The sequence below is a fragment of the Leptonychotes weddellii genome, chromosome 2 (assembly GCF_054177405.1).
Source record: "Leptonychotes weddellii isolate Sample4059 chromosome 2, ASM5417740v2, whole genome shotgun sequence".
NCBI classification, from domain to species: Eukaryota; Metazoa; Chordata; class Mammalia; order Carnivora; family Phocidae; genus Leptonychotes; species Leptonychotes weddellii.
In genome coordinates this window covers 27,885,689-27,903,831 of record NC_138370.1, presented here as the reverse complement: position 1 = coordinate 27,903,831, position 18,143 = coordinate 27,885,689, and the positions used below count along the sequence as shown (strand labels likewise).

General features: G+C 37.1%; 1 protein-coding gene across 1 annotated transcript in view; it reads right to left on the bottom strand.

The window, feature by feature from the left end:
- The window catches only part of KCNU1 (potassium calcium-activated channel subfamily U member 1), a 172,841-nt gene that overhangs the window by 103,350 nt on the left and 51,348 nt on the right, over window positions 1–18,143 (bottom strand). Inside the window, 8 exon segments of the mRNA XM_081812893.1 lie at window positions 4,108–4,218; window positions 5,886–5,977; window positions 6,907–7,077; window positions 11,703–11,778; window positions 12,972–13,047; window positions 14,011–14,122; window positions 15,199–15,289; window positions 16,391–16,452. Of these exon segments, the coding sequence (XP_081669019.1) occupies window positions 4,108–4,218; window positions 5,886–5,977; window positions 6,907–7,077; window positions 11,703–11,778; window positions 12,972–13,047; window positions 14,011–14,122; window positions 15,199–15,289; window positions 16,391–16,452 (791 nt within the window).

The window sequence follows — 18,143 nt, the reverse complement described above, 5'->3', positions numbered from 1 at the left end:
CAACTGCCTGCGATATTCTGTTTGTAGAGATCCAGATCTTCTTACATCTCAGGCTGGTTTTGTGGGTGCTCAGAGTGGTCTGGTAGATATCCAGCTCAATTCCGGGGACCAGTTGAAATAGGGTCCTCTACTGCTCTGCCATCTTTCCCCCTCCTCTCCCCAAAGTTTCATCTTTTTAAAGCATCAGCTTTAAGTTCTGGATCTTGTCATCTACGTCAAGTCTAGATGTGGATGGGGCTCTTCAGGCACAGCTCCTCCTCATCTGATGACCTATGACCTAGATAGACAAGTCATCTCCCACTCAACACCCAGCATACCATGATGAGGCACGGATAGGAAAACTGCAGCAGACACTCCCAGCCAAAAGATGCTGGGGTGGTAACGGACAGCATGTAGAAATCACTGGTCTACTGAAACTATGAAATCTATATCTGAGCACATTTTATCATACCCCCTGACTCAGAGGGCAGAGCATGTTTTTGATTAGGACCCAGTTCTGCTCTCATGAGCCAATCCATTGTTTTTCTCAATTCTTATCTCTGCCCTCTGACTCCATGAGTCATCTTCTGTTTTCCTAATAAATGGCCCATGTTTGTCCCTGAGTAGCTTTCTTAGCCTAATTCCTGACTATGCTGGGTTGGGGGCCAAGAGGCATTTGTTTCCATTGTGAAGTCTCTCTTTCCCTTTTACTCCAAGCTGACAGTTGACATTGATGATTTTCTATAAATGTTATACAGGTTCACGCCCCCAAACTCATATCCTTTGGAAACAGATCTCTACTTCAAGAAATTTAGAATTCTGGGAAGAATGTCCTTCATCTTCTTAGAAGCCCTTTGCCTGTCTAAGAGGAGGATCTACAAGACACCATCTTAACTTTTTCTGAGGTCTTAACAAAGGATCTTACAGCTGCATTCTTGATTAGATCCTACCCTTTGACCTTGAGGTCATATTTTATAGCACCCTGGATTTGATTCCCCGCCCCCCCCCCGAGGTCATTTACCTCTGACATTTTTTGGCCAGCTGGAGAGACTCTTCTGAGCCTTCTATATTTCCTTTAAGTTCTGCTTGAAAATTAAAGAGTTTCTTTTTTACCTCCATTTTCTTACAATATCTCATCATACATGATTATACTTAAAGCAAATGACACCTAACATTCTTTCAGGAAATTTTCTCAACAACCTTCACAGTCTTACTCGGTACATTTCCTATCTATCATGTTATTTTGGGTGACATTGTTACCAAAATTTTGCTGTTCTTTCTGTACCCAATGGCGGTTTTCCTCACTGTTTTTCCAGCATCTAGTAAGAGTCTCCATGCAACCCATCTAGCCTCTGCCTACCACCCATTCCAAGGAGAAAGCCGCTTTTGTTATGATAGCAACCCACTTCCAGGACCACATTTTGTATCAAGTATCCCTTTCCACAAAACAAACCATTCTGGAACTTACTGATCTAAAACAACAACAATATATTATTTATCAAGATTTTGTGGGTTGGCTGGTCTCAGCAAGGTAATTCTTCTGTTCCATACCATGTTGACTATGGCTATTCATTGTGGTACATTCATTAGGGAGCTTGACTGAGAGCTGGAATGTCCAAAATTACTTTACCTTCATGACTGTTGTCTCACTTATGTGACTGGAGCAGCTGAGAGCTGGCTGGACCTCCTCCCCAGCAAGCTACTCTGACTCTTTATATGATGATGTAGGGCTTCAAGACAGTGAAAGTTGAAACTATCAATCCTCTTAAAGGCTAGGCCTGAAACCAGCAAATTGTCACCTCTGTGGCATTCAATTTATCAAATCCAGTCATAGACCAGCCCAGATTCAAAGGGAAGAGGAAGAAACTCCATTTTTTATTGAGAGGAGCAATATGAATATACAGTAAGGGAAGGAAATGTTAATAGTTGTGTTAAAGAAAAATCTACCACAATTGCAGATCATGATCATTGCTTTAAAGGATATATAATGGAGCAGTGAGAAAGAAGGATTAGAACTCACCAATTTAGATAGCTTGAATTGGGGGTGGGGGGAGACTCTCTGAGTGCTGAAGAATAAGAATAAACTGATCATATAATAGTAGGAGAAGAGCTGAGAAAAAAGCACAGATCAATAAAATGGCCTTTCTAGAAACTAAGGAGAGACAAAATATTAACTTTGAATAGGGTTGTGATAGTGGAGATGAAGTGGTAGAAACAGAATTAGTATTTATTAAGGAGACAAAATTGACGATATTGATCAAAGTGTACATAGGGTTTGAGGGAGAGGAGTAGCAAACACAATGCTTCATTTTCTGTTTTAAGGAACTGTACTGATAACATCCCATTTACTAAGATAGAAAATACTGTTTTCTTTCCTTCATGTATTTTTTTTTAATTGCCTTGTTAGCTGGAGAGAGGGACATAAGATCATGAGTTTACTTTTGAAATGTTAAATCTGAGGGACCTTTGAAACACTGGGATGGAAATATCCAGTAAGCAATTAGTTTGTGAATACAGAACCACAGAAAATGTCTGGCAGAGGATATAAATTTTAGAGTCATCAGAAATTATACATAATTGGAAAAATTCTAGATGAATTTTATATCATTTTAAAAATTTCATTCATTCTCTTGACAAGTACCTATAATAACCTACATTAGTCCATGAAAATAGAGCAGTTTTTAGTTAAATGTATTTAATGATTTCCTTTTTATCTCAAATGGATTATAATTATTAGCCCCTTATCATAATTTTAGCACTTTTTTTTCTATTTTTTAAAATAAGGATTCAAGTAATATACAAATTACTGAGACCACAGGCAGGCAATGATAGTGAAACAGAACTGTTGGTTGTCCATCAATAGCACCATGAAGGCGTTCAAAATGCTTATTGGTTATCTCATATATGAGAGCCCAAAGTTATAGTGGACAGGGCATGCCCTATTCTAAAAAGTACAAAGTGTTAACTATAAAATGTGTGAAGGTTGAAGTGATCCTGTATACAATACTGTATAAGATCAAAATGTCATTTCGAATATGTCTGACTTATTTAGCGATGTGTGGATGCCTGAAGAGCCTTTTAGACAAAATGAAGAAGGTAGTTCACTACGCTTTACACAAAATCAATTCCAGGGAGCTTAAATATAAAATATTTCAATATGAAAACATAAAAATGCCAGAAGAATATTTGCTTAATTCTAGAACAGAGAGGCCAAAAATGCCATAAAAGCCAGATGCCATAATGAAAGAGCCGATGGATTATAGTGCATGTAAATCCAATGCTCTGTATTAAAATAAAGCACGTGTGCGCACACACACACACACACATCCACAAAGGCAAAGAGAGAAAAATCTTTACAACACACGACACAAAAAGGCTAACATCAAAACATATTAAGACTGCTTAGAAGTCAGTAAAGCAACAGATGACCATCCTCATAGAGAAGATAGAAATGGAAAGACGAATTCCTTCATTCCTCAAAAAGGAAAAGAAAATGGTCAAAACACAAAAATTGTTCAGTCTCACTAGGAATCAAAATTGTAGGAAGGAAAAGCAAAAAGGAAATAATCAGAACATATAAAAAGTGTTCAATCTCACTATGAACCAAAATTGTAAAATAAAACAAGGAAACAATTTAGCCTACTTAAAAATCATTTTGTTTTAAGTACGCATTTTCCAGTGTTCCACAAAATAGTTGACCTGGACCCTACTTGTGGAAATGTAAGCTTCACAGAACAAAAACATCATCAGAAACAATCCTTTCTGCTTCTATTTGAACTCACACTTCCAATTCTGAGAATTAACAGAATAATAATTATAAAGTGCACCAGACTTGTGCACAAAATGATGGTCATATGCAATAATAACAAATACGGAATACTTTCCTAAATGATAGGAAATCTTTTAAACAATGTTAGGACATATACATAAAAATATCAGGCAAGATATATTCCAAAATATTCTCCGAGATTAACGCTGGTTTTTAAGATTGCTTTTTCTTTTCTTTTTGCTTATTATTATTTCCTAATTTTTCTATGAATGTTGCAAAGCTTATTTTCTTCCGTTTAAAAAATGCATGCATATTTCAAGGATTAATTTAGAGCTCATGAACCTTACAGATACACTTACTCTCCCAGAAAAACAATCTCGATGTTGATTTCCCCTGACTTATGGTGGAGAAAATTCCTCAGGAATGCAGTCACGCTGTCAACTGTAATGTTTCCACAGACCACGATGAACCTAGGGAACAAGACTATGTGAGGTGGCTCATCTGAGGAACAGAAGTATCTTCCTGTCAAGATTTAGAGATGGACAATTTGCTTAAACCTAGTTTTAAATCAATCTGGTATTTGAACTACCCAGATTTTAAAAATAGAAACACTGAAGATTGCATCTCCAATAAAGAGAAGAAACATCAAATTTCTGTAGTCCCAATTCATCCCATGTTGGGTATGAATCCAAACATTTGAATTACACATAGCTTTTCAGGAATACAATAATAACTATCATAAGCATTATGTTTTTCATAGTTATTATAACATTATAAGGGACTGGTGCCTGTGTTATTTCACTTGATTTTTTTCACCTGATTCCTGATTGATCTAATCTTTTTTCAAAGGAAAAACAGAGGCTCAGCATGGTTCACTGATTTTCTCAAACAGTATGGCAGGGTGGTAATATATTCTAGGTTATTTTGGTTTTTCTTCCACATCAAAAATTATCTAGTCCCTACAAAAAAGTGAGTCTAATGGAGAGACATCTGGGACAGGTGCAAAAATCGATGCACATAACTTTTACAGTGAAAAATAGCTGTCAATTTCCTTGAGTTTCATGCATTTAAAGAAGCTATTTTTCCCTCTATTACTCATTTAAGGAAACCGAAAGTGTACTTTCAGCTTAATTTAACCTTAAATTTTCCAGACCTTTTGGGCTACTTTGGCATGTGTTCCGCATTCCTTTCCTGTGATAAATTGGATCAGACTTTGGCTTATCTAGTTCATTTCATTGTTTTCAATATTTGTTTTCCACTCATTTTATTATTATTATTATTATTATTATTATTATTATTATTATTATTATTATTATTATTTTACTTTCTCCTTTGGACTCCTAGGTCAATCTCTTTCGGACTCCTAGGTCAATCCTTCTTCCAATTGTGCTGAGACCACTCCAAGACAGTTTGTCTTCACTGTACCTGTTTCCTCTATAGCAGATGGAGACTAAATAAAAAATTATTGCTTCAAATTTAAGATCTCCAATCCATTCTCTCCTTCTTAGATGTGAAAACCATAATGGAAACTGAAGTAACACATCACAGAGAAATAGGGTAAAAAAACAACACTAACTCTGTCTCCCATCTGGAACAGGTATCTGTGACATGGACAAAACAGGTGATCTATGAAGTGTTGTAGAAGATGTGGAAATTGCTCTTCCCCCTAGCAAACCTCTGCCTGTGAATGAGCTCCCATATGGTGTAGGGAGATTTGAACCAACACAGCAGAATTGAAGTCATTATTTTAAATTTGAACTGTGGTTTTAATTTGATCCATTATGTGAAGTTAGCCATAAGTTAACCGTATGATTAAAATGAATAGGACAGTTAGGAATAGATGTAAGAGAAGAGTTAGTGGTAAGAGATGTAGAAATATTGCTACAATCAATACTTGACAAGGAATGACAACATTATCTGTCATTTTAGTTGACTTACTAAGGGCTAAGCATCTATATAGCAGTGATTATCAAATAGCAAATATTTTCTTATGGTATTTATTTTAGTGGAACCCTCTCAGCTGAATGAAGGACTTGCCAATATATTCACCTACGCCAGGTGATAGGTGTTTAGAAAGGGATATGTGACTAGTAGGATTCCTCAAACTATGGAAATTGTACCTGAAAGCTATACTTACTTCTTCCCTTTGACTACTTCATAGGAACTGGTATATTTCCTCTTGTTAGCAAAAAGTTCCACCATTTCAGGGACATAATTTGCAAATAGGATCTAAAATGATCAGCAAATAAAATCTTAGGTGTCTTTATTTTCAAGGGTAGTCCAAAATTCTGATTATAAAGGAGAAAGAAGGTACATAAAACTTTCTCTTATCTAGGAGGGGTGTGACTGTGAACTGTTTTTAAAAGGCAGACCATTTTTTCTTCCTTACTTCAACCTTTGGATTTGGTTTAAATTCAATAAAATGCCTTGCAACATTCAAAATGATGAAAGCAAAGACAAGCAGTAAGGCAACCTTCCTGCCCATTTTGTCCTGTAGTCACATCTAACTGCCTTTCAGACTCTTTGAGTTGGTACTACTTGAGGCCTTAGAAAAAAATAAAGCATGTGGGACAGAAAGGGGTTCAGGAAAAATGAATGAAATGAGGGGATGTAACAATATGGACAGAGGAATATCAGTATGGTAGAATTCTGTTAATGGTTTTTAAGGGATTGAAATTAAAGTCACTAAAAGAAAAGATTTCCTTTGTCCATGACACACTCCTGAACCAAGTACAGATGTTCACATATCTGAAATAGAATGCTAGTTCAGAGAGAGCTTACTCATTTGGTCTGGAAAGAACAGAATTTTCTTCAAATCAAATCTCAAATGCCCTTCTTTCTCTTTGGAAGAAAGACTTTAGTCTGATGGCCAAAGATAAAGGAATATAGGGTCGCTCAATTCAATGTAGAGGCTAATAAGGAAAGTCTGCTCTCCTTCGTCTGCCATCCTCATCCTTGGCAATCAAGCAATTACGTCATGAGCCCTAGGGGATGCAGTTTGGAAAATATGGGCTCTAAATATCTTTCCATTTTCATTTGACACCTGCTCTGAACAATGCAACATTCAATCTCAAACCTATATTGTTTTATTTCTCACCATTAACTACATGTTTTTGGTTTATGTAGCTATATTCAAAGATATTAAAAATATTCTTCACCAAACTCCCCAGAGTGAAAAACATGATGAAGGTCCGTCCTAGGGATGTCTTGGCTACCACATCTCCAAAGCCAACAGTTGACGTTGTTGCCATGACCAGGTAAATAGACTCAAAATATGATATATTCTGTGAATTTCTACCTTTGAGCCAGGGATCACCAGAATTTTCCACCTGTCCAAAGAGAGAAGATTCAGGAAAGTTCTCTAAATGGAATCCAAGGGCAAGTTTATAAAGAATAGACAAAACACTAGACTAGTTTCACTTAATTCAATCCAAACGAAGTATTGTGATTCCCAGGTTGCACTAAAGGGTTTGCGAAGTGTGGATAGTGATTGTGAAGTCTTGTATTCCTTCATTGTGATTACTGCTGAACTCTGTGGTGACATGTAGCCTGAGCCCACATTTGGAGTGCTCCACTGGGGGACTGGTTGCCCATATCCCTTTCTCTTCATTTGGGCAAATCATAGCATCCAAGAGTCATGAGACTCCAAAGGCTCTCAGATCGAGCAATTATTATTTATTATCATTTTCCACTAGCTCAGGATTATCATTAAAAAAGAAGCACTTAAAAAAAAAGAAGAAGCACTTACATGAGCACTTCATTTCAATGAGCTTAAGCACATGAAGGCTAGAGTCTAAGGAAAAGCAAACAAAAAATTTTTCCAGGTTATTTTCCACCTCCAAAAAAAAAATCTTTTCCGTGATTAAAAAAAACTCTGAAGAATATTTCCTCTGATTTCTCCCTAAGTCTTCACATTTTAAGAAAACTAAATTTATTAGATTATCTTTTTTATATTAAATAAAATGAGTAACTTAGGCAATGACACTATACTTCATATTTATAGTATATACATAAACTTATAAATATGATATATATCATACATAATAATAACTATATAATGTATACAACTTTCCATTTTCCATTTTTAGATTTTTTTCCAAATAGCTTACATATTTCCTATGTTTTCCATTTCTATTTAGCACAAAAATGATAAAATGTTAGAGATGCCTGAGGAAAGTAGTTTTTTTTGTTTCAGTGTTAAGAACTGAAACAGAAATTAGAAATAACATTGTTCATTCAGGTATTTGATCACTTCTTAAAAGTGATCTTTTCTTAAGTTTTTTTTTTAAAGATTTTATTTATTTATTTGAGAGAGAGAGAGCAAGCAGGAATGGGGGAGGGGCAGAGGGAGATGGAGAAGCAGACTCCCCACTCAGTGGGGACCCCAACGTGGGGCTTGATCCCAGGACCCTGAGATCATGACCTGAGCTGAAGTGAGATGCTTAATTGACTTAGCCATGCAGGTGCCCCTAAAAGTGACCTTTTCTTAAGTTTGATGAGTAGGTTAAGGGTATGGACTCCTAGAATACCTACACCAAAATAAGAAAGGGATCATACATCTATATTTAACTCTCATGGCTGGCAGTGGATTTTGTTGCAAAGTCTACTAATCTGCTTCCACTAACTTCTGTAGTCTTCACTGTTTTCTGAGACTAGTATATTATAAGAAAACCAGTTTAAACCATACAGATTAAGTCATATATATGTATTTGAGTCATATATATCTCCCCAGGATTAAAAGAGTTGCTTGAGATAGTTTCAAGCTAAAACCCCATAGTGTCTTTTATAGCGTCATCTCAGGACAGGGATTCAATCCTATCCTGGCACATTTTATATAAACGAAAATTAAATTTATTTCAACCTGGAAATCTCCTTCAGTGAAAGTTAAATCACGCTTTAAGGTTTAGCTCACTCTCTTTGGGAGTATTTAGTGTTTCATCCTCCTCCCCTCTCTCCCTCCCAGCACCTCTCTCAGATTCGGCAGCCTCCTGCTGGCCTACTTGTCCACTCTGCTCTTCCTTCTAACCATGTGAGCATAGACCCATCAGTCCCAGATGGGAAATATTAAGGTAAAGGATTATGGACCAATGTCAAGATACTGAATTATTTTCTATTTTTAACTCCATCTTTCAAAACTGAAATGCTATGTTTTAAAACTTCACATTGTTTGAATAAGAAATGCTATAAAGGAGGACACAAGAATGCTCTCCCATCTCTTTACCTCCCCACCATTTGCACAAGTTATGTTATCTTTATATTGTACATGTGCGTGAAGTCTGCAACCATAATTCCCTCAGTTATATCTTAGTCTATTTCTAATTCATTCAATAATCACCACCTCTACTTTATATCATGGTTTCCTCTTTCCTGAGCTCCTGGTTTTGATTCATCTCCTATGGGGCTGGATTTTATATCAAGATACATTTTTAAAAGGGACCCATGGGTGCTATTTTCTCTTGAGTACTTAAAATGGCAGGATAGGCTATACTTTCGCACAACTTTGCAGACCCTACTCTGTCACCTTTGGTATTGATTGATGTTGACAAGAAATTTGAGGCTGGTTTCATGACTCCCTCTTATATAGACTTTGCTTTCTTCTGCTTGGATTCTCTCCTTATTCTTAAAGGTCAGTAAACTGCTCCAGAATATGATTGGAATATATAATTCAGGGTCATTTTCCCTGGGATACAGTGTACCATCTAACCCACAGATTTTATTTTTTATTTATATGTTTTTATATATATTTATATATAAAATATATTTTTATATATTTATATTTATTTATATTTTTATTTTAAAGCATTTTTCATGACCTTTTCTTCAGGAACACTAATTTTATAGTTTGTTCAATTGACATTGCTTGGAGTACCTTTGTTCTTTTCCATGTCAATGTTTTTGCCGCAAACTTGTCCACCATGTTCCTGAGCATGTTTCTGTCACATTGACTACATTTTGGTTCTCTCTAATGTAGTTTTCAGCTCTAGTAATACTTTTTCCTTTTTCTTTGATATCATTCAGCCCATTTTTCCAACTCCTGCTGCTGATTAATAATCCTTTATTTTAAACCTTATATATTTTGTTTAAATTCATATTTTTAGTTTTTAAAGCCTTTTGTTTGCATTTTTTCTCAAATATGGATGTGCTTTGTTTCTTAACTTTTCCTTTGTTTCCTTGGACAAATTATCTTGTAATTGTTATTCTTCTATTACATTAAAGAACTGTTGTTATATACTGATGTGTCTCTGTTCTCTACCACACCTCCTTGCTATTTTTGGCAGAATTTAAGCATGGGCACCATCCTGATTACTTTCTGGTTAATACTCACCTTTTAATCATATCAACTTTTAGCTGAAGGCCAATAAGTATATGTGAAGATGGTGAGCTGGGACAATTATAGCTTTCATTTTGATTTGTCATTTCAAATATCCTTCCCCAAGAAAATCTGCCATTTTCTTTGCTCTGGGATCTAGCTCTTATAGGTTTTCAACAATTGTTGGGGTGACTTACAGTGGATCCCCTTACATCACAAGGCTTCTGGTTGCTTCTCCATCTTTCTCTACATGCATCCTTCATTGGAGGTCTCCTCACTTGGGTGACTAGATGCCCAACAAGGGCACATGTTCACATGTTTAGAAAGTTCGAGCAAGAGACTTTGATTCAAGTGAGCCTGGTTGAAACTGTGTCTAACTCAAGAGCACATGCTATTAACAGGGAGCAGCTAGTCTTCCACTAAGACTATTGGTGGCCTTGGGAGAGTGGATTGCCAGAACTTTGTATTTTCCCAAAGAATCCAGAAATCCGAGATTTTATGTGAGCTCACCATAAAAGTGAGCAAGCAATAAAAAAACAGAACAGAAAATACAAACTAATTAGGTCAAATAAAATATGTTGATGGGTCACATTCAGCCCAAGAGCCCTTCATTAGAACTGCTACTGAAGATGAAAAATTCCCGTTACCATGGTTTCTCCTGTAGCACTCCCTTGTCTACCATCCTGTGATTACCAACAGGTCTTCAGAAGGACACTGATGATTGCTGCTCCCATGGTGGGCCCATGCACCAAGGTGCCATACTCTAGATCCAGAATCTGCTTGTATTGCTGTGATCTTCTCTCAGGGCAATTTCTCTCCTGCTTGAGGACTGAGGAGGGATGCGGCTGGTTTTAGATTTCTTGAAGGTTCATATCATGGTTTGCATTTGGTGTTTGACAGTTTGCTTTCAGCTGAAGATGGTAACTTCAAACTTTTTCTTTTTTATTGTTAATGTTTTAATTAATTTTGAAATAAGGACTCAAGGGAAAGATGCCTGCTGTATTTTTTGTTTTGTTTTTCTCAATGACCTCTGTTTTTAAGATCCTACTTCAATTTCTGCATTTTTAATGACTGCTCCTCAACTGTCCTCAAGCAATAAAGTCCAGGAGTTTGTTCCTTATTGTTGAAATCTATTTATTATAAAGCTGATTATGTGAGATAAGAATGAGCCTTTCCTACAGGCAAAGGAGGCAGCTATATATGCAGATAGATTTCAGGAGAACTAAAAAAGCCCCAAAGCTCCCCTTAGCTACTCACCAATTCCTCTCCCACAACTCTCCAGCTTCATTAGTGTGAAAATCTCTCACTGCCTTCATTTCTTTGACTTTTTATTCTTTTGTAAAATGCTGAGACCTCCATGAAGATATAGCAATAAGATTCATCTATTGCTTATTCTTTTGAAGGGTAAGCTTGTTAGATCCTTTCCTGAGAGCAAGTTTTGAAAGTTGAAAGAAGGAACATAGATATCCTGAGTGCAGGAAATATGTATTTGTAAAAATATGGGGGTGCAGAAGACCCACAAAGGGGAAGTAAAATGATAAACCTCACACAGTGAGACAGGAGTTCAGAAGGTTTGGCTGAATTTTTAAAAGAAAAGATGTTCATGCTGACCAGCAAGATTAGGGAGTTTGATGAGATGCTTACCAGGTGAATGAAACCTGCAGCAGTGAACCAGGTACTGAGGACTATTGATAACAGTTTGGAAAACTTCACTGCATTGCTAGAGGAAGAAAGACAAAAAACTGTCGGGTTCTGATAGGTTCCAGAAAAACACAATACCCCATCCTCTAAAATCTGGCTACTCTTCTGTGCCAGAAGCAATGGTACGCTTACCTGGGAGCATTATTAGAAATGCAGGATCCCAGACCCCACCCCTGATCTATAGATCTACATCCTCTACTTGATTCATATACACATTAGAGTCAGAGATGCCCAGCTCTTAACATAGCCAGTGACACACACTTGTTCAAAATCTTTACACGTTGCTATGACATTCACTAGCCTGATATTAGATTGTTTTTAAAAATATAAGTGTATCATCATAGAATAAATTTGATAGATTTCTACATTGTCTAAAGTAACTATACAAAGTGCAGTGTCCTAGGAATCCAGAGAATGGGTTTGCAAAATGGAATTTTGAGTAGATCACAGAAATGACTTATATTGCTAAACTCATACCAGGATCTTTTGAGTGAAGGGGATCAGATAAACTCCTGTTTCCTAAGTAAAGCTCTAGAGTTTAGTTGAAATTTCTATGGTTTTCAGGTAGGGCCACCTGTTACACAAGAACAGCCCAGTCCCGACTGCTTCATAAACCATGAACACTTAGCAGTGAAATCCAACTGGCCTATAAAATTTGATGCTTCTAGGGAGAACATAGAGACATGGAGATTTTCAGTGGGTAACATTAAACCAAACTGCTTAAAACTTTAGAAGTATTGCTGCTCAAGAGAGTTTGGATTTTTTTTTTTTTTTGAGACATTTAGGTGGCTCTATTTTTGTAAGCAGTTTCACGGCTGCTACTGGGTACCTCATGCTCAGAGAAATTGGTCTTATATTCCTAGACAGAAGAGATGTGATTCATGATAGCAAGTATGTAGAACCAAAGCCTCTGAATTACTTTTAAAATTTTTTTGAGGGGAGACACAGAATTAAAGTCTAAATGGACTTGTACATCGTAGCTCTGCAAAACAAAGAAGAAACAAACTCTTTCAAGTGATGGCAAAGTTCTCAGCCAGTATATGATGTTAATACAATGAGAGTGAGTGAGTGAATAGTATCGTGGGAGCTAAGGGATTTCATGGGATTTGCACTGAAATTCTGATGGGAAATGAGTTGAAGGTTCAGTTTACATTTTAATTTCCTAATCCAAACCAGGAAGTAAGCAGGACTTAAGGCAGGGCTAGCATTTACCTCGTTCTGATGGCTTGGAGAATTTGCAGGATTTGAGGGAGTTCTAGCAGCCGCAAAGCTCTTAAGAACCGTAAACCTACAAAGCAATCAAAAGGAGAAATCTGCCAAAAGGAGAGGGTCACTTCAGGGAGCACTCTGTGTTATAACACCTTTGGGACTATTTATACTCTTCCTCTCCTAGAGATGCTCAAATACAACACACCAGAGGTTTAAGTGCATGACCTCTAGTTCAAATCCTGGCCCTGACACTAAAACAGCTATTGTAATCTAAAGCAGTTCCCTTAACTTCCGTAGTTCCTCATCTGCAAAATGGGAATTATAAGTACCTACCTCATAGGGCTGTTGAGCTAATAATATAAAGCCTGAGGAAGCATAGCTCACGTATAATAAACACTACTTAACATTTTACTCTATTGAACTCCTCTTTAGAACAGGCAATTACTCATAAACCACTTAAACTCCTGACTGTAGAATCTCTGCGATCTGCTCCTCAGTTTTTGCATGATGTTTTACTTTACATAGTTTGAGAATTGGGACCACAAGGAATATTTGATAGGTAATAGATAATAATATAAAATTCCATAAAACTGATAAAAGCCACATAATGCTCACGTGCTGTCCATGCATCCATATTAAAAACAAAATAATTAAATAAATCTCTAACAGCCTGTCCGGAAAGGATGATTTAGAGCTTTTCAAGACCCAGGGAGGTTTTTCATCTCTTCCAGTCCCTGTGGGATTCCAGCATAGAGGGGCTGCAGGGGGATGGGATGATTGGGCCTTCCCTCTCAGGCTGTGGATGAGTCAGTCCATAAACAATAAACAGCTACTGTCACCTACCCTGTATCAGGTATATCACCAGGTACTGAGTTTAAAAAAAAATAAGTTCTGAAAATATATTACAAAACCATATAATCATGACGATAAATTTTTTAAACGGCATTTAGGCTTTAAAGGAAAATGAAGGGTACTTATGAGTGAACATGGAGGATTTTTTTTTTTTTTTAGAAATTGCTCCTGATTCCCACAACACACTTACCTAGCCAATTACTCTTCAAATAATAAGAAATAAAGGTTGGTGGAATGGTAAAGATGTCTACAATTGAATTCATCTCCAACCAGAACTTGATCTTGTCATCGGCTGCCACAAACTATGAAATGGAAACAAAAGACTCCAAATTCTGTTACCCTCGACAATTTTAAAATGAACATAAGAGTGGCTTTATTCAGCTACATTTCACTCATCCAGTGAAGCTTTGATCTCATTCTATTAGAAACATACTTTTAGTGGGTGTTCAATAAATGAACATGAACCCATTTTACTCACCAGATCTTAACTTTCACACTTCAGAATAAACACTTTGACCTTCCTGCTGCTCCTAGAACTTTCTGATTTATATAATTGCATAGATAAAGCCTCCTATTTGTGAGCAATGAAGATTTAGGATGGCCTTCAGTGGAAAAAGCACAACTATCTAGAAACTTGGCTGGCCAAACCACGTGTCGGAGCTTCCCTATTTAGATTAAGAAAGTAAGCATTTCCAGAGGGAGGTTACTCTAAAAAGATTTTGATGGTCAGTGTGGTCAGAGTTAAGTTTTGAAGGAAGGTCATAAAAATACAGAGCATATACACACACACACATTATATATGTCTATATACACATATACATACATATATACACTTGTATGTGTGTATACACACACACACACACACACACACAGTCTCTCCCATAAACATGGCATGGATAAATACAATGAAATCTAGATCTAGGATGGATCCTCAATAAATTCCTGTGGAACGAGAGAACTATTTAATAAATGAGTATAACAAAAATGAAACAAAGATATGCAAAAATTTTATACAGTTATATGGCACATATGCCATCAGTGGAACCAATGACATTTTCAGAGGCTATTACTCAGGTTTGCTAGCTTGTGGTTATTAGCAAAGCTTTCTTGGTGGTAGGTGGGAAGCCAATAAGGAGGACAGCATGACAGGATGATGATATTTAAAAAGGAATCATTCTCATTTGCATTGGGATTTTTGGCCAAGATACAGTTTCAAGGGCAAGAGAGAGTTTTCATGCCTCTTTATACATTGGACAATTTAGGGCACAGACCCTCTAGTTTTAGAGCCTGAAAACAAAGGCAGATAGTACAACGAAGTTCTCTTTGAGTGGCACCTGTTGTGTTCATCTGTTTACTCACTCTTTCCATAGATACTTACTCTCAACCCAAAATAGAAACTAAAGAACACATTGAAAGTCAAGTCAATAGGGATGGTTTTGTCTTCATATGAAGAACAGCTTCCAACAGGGCTGGAAAAGAAACAAGAGCAATGTATAAAGATGTACATTTTAAAAGCTCTGACTATACAAGACCAAATGAAGACAAAGAGTAGTCAGTGTTCTATTTATTCACCATAACTGGTTAGTCCAAGACACTTAAATTCACATCATAAGGAAATTACTTTTCTCTTGGGAGGAGAAGTATGCACAAACAAAACCATGGACTGCACATGGAGCTGAAAATAACAAGGCAATTACCTGTTCTTCCTTTCACAGAGCTTATTGGTTCTGTTTCTGCTTTATCAATGAGGATTCAGGGGCATAGAGATTATGTGGCTCCTCTTGGTTTGCAAAACCATCTACCTAGCCAGGACATTTTGGCTTCTGTACTCCTCCGATACAGAGCTACTCTAAGTCAAATGGATTGATCTGATCCAAATTTAAGGAAAATTTCCTAAAAGATCAGTAAGGAGTTCACAGAACAAAGGCTGTTAGTTTCCCTAGTCTTTCTAAAATAGCCTGACTTCAGTGGCCCTGTAATCCTAATTTTACTTCAGCTGGAAATCCAATGTAATTCCTAGCTAGCTGATCAGTGTGGGGTTCAGATTAGATTGGGTTGTGTCCAAGAAACTGTTCTAGCTTGGGCCTAGAAGAAGAGAATGGCTTTAGAGAAGAGCAGACAATAATGTGCTCCTTTATCCCAGGTAAGGTCTAGCATTTTCCTTTCTCAAAACCATCCAAAGTTGTTTGAAACCTATGAGAAACTCTAAAACAACTACAGAACTTCTGTTTCAACACTTAAGGACTCCAAAGGCATAGAACACCCTCCTCAGTGGAGACCAAGGGTGGAGACCACAGCTGGAGGCTTCTAGTCTCTGAGACTCTCGAATAGACCTGTGTGTAGCACCACAGCCCCTAGCAATTCATGATGACAGGATACAGGGGAAACTTGTGCAATTTTTTTGTGGAATTGGGTGTAGTGCTTCTTGGGTGGGGAACACTTATCCTTTTTTATGAGTTTGTGTGTGGGTATGTCTAAAAGCATGTTAAGCATTATTCCTGACAGAAAATTCCAAATTAGCTGGCAACCTACTGACACAGCAGACAAGGGTGACTGGGGATTTTACTCACTCAGAAGAGTTGATGAAATAGATTATTAGAGACCCAATGCTTAGTACAAATACAAGGATCACCTGGAAAGAAAGAAAAAAAAAAACACGGCCAATGTGCAAATCATTTTACTGACATAAAGAATAAACCAACCAACAAAATTGTTTTCTCTTTTAACCTTGCCTATGTGTATGTAGCCATTTTTCACACATTCATTTATGTTAGCATTCATTCATTCATTCATTCATTCATTCAAGAAAAAATGATTGGACCTTTACTGGGTATTCAATAAATGACATACACCCACTCATTTTACTTATATAATTTAAATTCCCACATATTTTAGTATAAACAGCTTGTCCCTCCATCTGCTCAAGAAGTCCTATCATTTATTCATTCCTTCACTCATCAAACATTTATGAAGTGCTTAATATGTGTTATATACTGTATTACATGCTGGGAATGAGGGCTATTGGATATAGGCTCTGGACTTGAATTGCCTATGATACTGTAGAAGAAACAGTTCCAACAAGTCCATCTAAAGGATAGTCAGGATTTTGACAGGATGGGATGTGCTGAAGTGAGGAAAAGAAAACAAGTGCTTTTAACACGGCAATGTGCTTGGTTTGTCAATGTAATCAGAAGCTTACCCCTTCAAAACCATCAAGGCATTTGAATAAAATCTTTTGCAGCCTCCATGACTTTTCAGGTCACCTTAAAGTAAAGGGGATAAGAAATGAAAGGGGAGCGGGGAGAAGGGTTGCAGTTGGGATAATACTCATAAGGGTCCCATTTTGCAGTTCCCTTGAATTGGGTGGAAACATGTTCTTGAACTGGTTGGTCACAACTCTTTTCTCAGTACACCTCATATGCCATTATTCTGCTGGGACCCGTACCACTCCAGATGCCTACTTGAGCAGGTAAGAGAAAACTCTCACATGTGACCCAAATCTGGCCACTGGAACAACTCAAGCATTCTTTGCCTCAACAGATAGTGGAAGGTCAGATTACCTTCAGTGTGACAACTTCTGCATAGAGCAGCTAGCTCAAAGGCCCCTTATCACAAATGAGCCAGAAGTCAGTCCTCTGTGTCCCCAGCGTTCCAAGAGATGCAAACTGAAAATTCTGAGTGATACCTCTTAAGCCTCTTTCCCTAGGCTTGACATGAGACAAAAGCACTCCCACACCTCTGCCACACAGAACTTGTTCTAAAAATCCTCTTCTATTTCCAATTTCACTTAATTCTTTTAATGTTTTTATTTAAATTCCAGTTAGTTAACATACAGTGTAACATTAGTTTCAGATATGCAATATAGTGATTCAGCACTTTCATACATCACCCAGAGCTCATCACAAGTGCATTCCTTAATCCTCATCACCTGTTTCACCCATCCCCCCACCCCACCTCCCCTCTGGTAACCATCAGTTTGTTCTTTATAGTTAAGAGTCTGTTTCTTGGTTTGCCTCCTTCTCTTTTTGTCCCCTTTGCTCACTTCTTTTGTTTTTTAAATTCCACATATGAGTGAAATCATATGGTATTTGTCTTTCTCTGACTCATTTACTTTGCTTAGCATAATACCCTCTAGTTCCATCCATGTTGTGGCAAATGGCAAGATTTCATTCTTCTTTATGGCCGAGTAAATATATACTACATCTTCTTTATCCGTTCATCAGTTGATGGGCACTTGGACTATTTCCATAATTTGGCTATAGTAGATAATGCTGCTAAAACAATGGGGTACATGTATCCCTTTGAATTTTTTTTTTTTTGGTA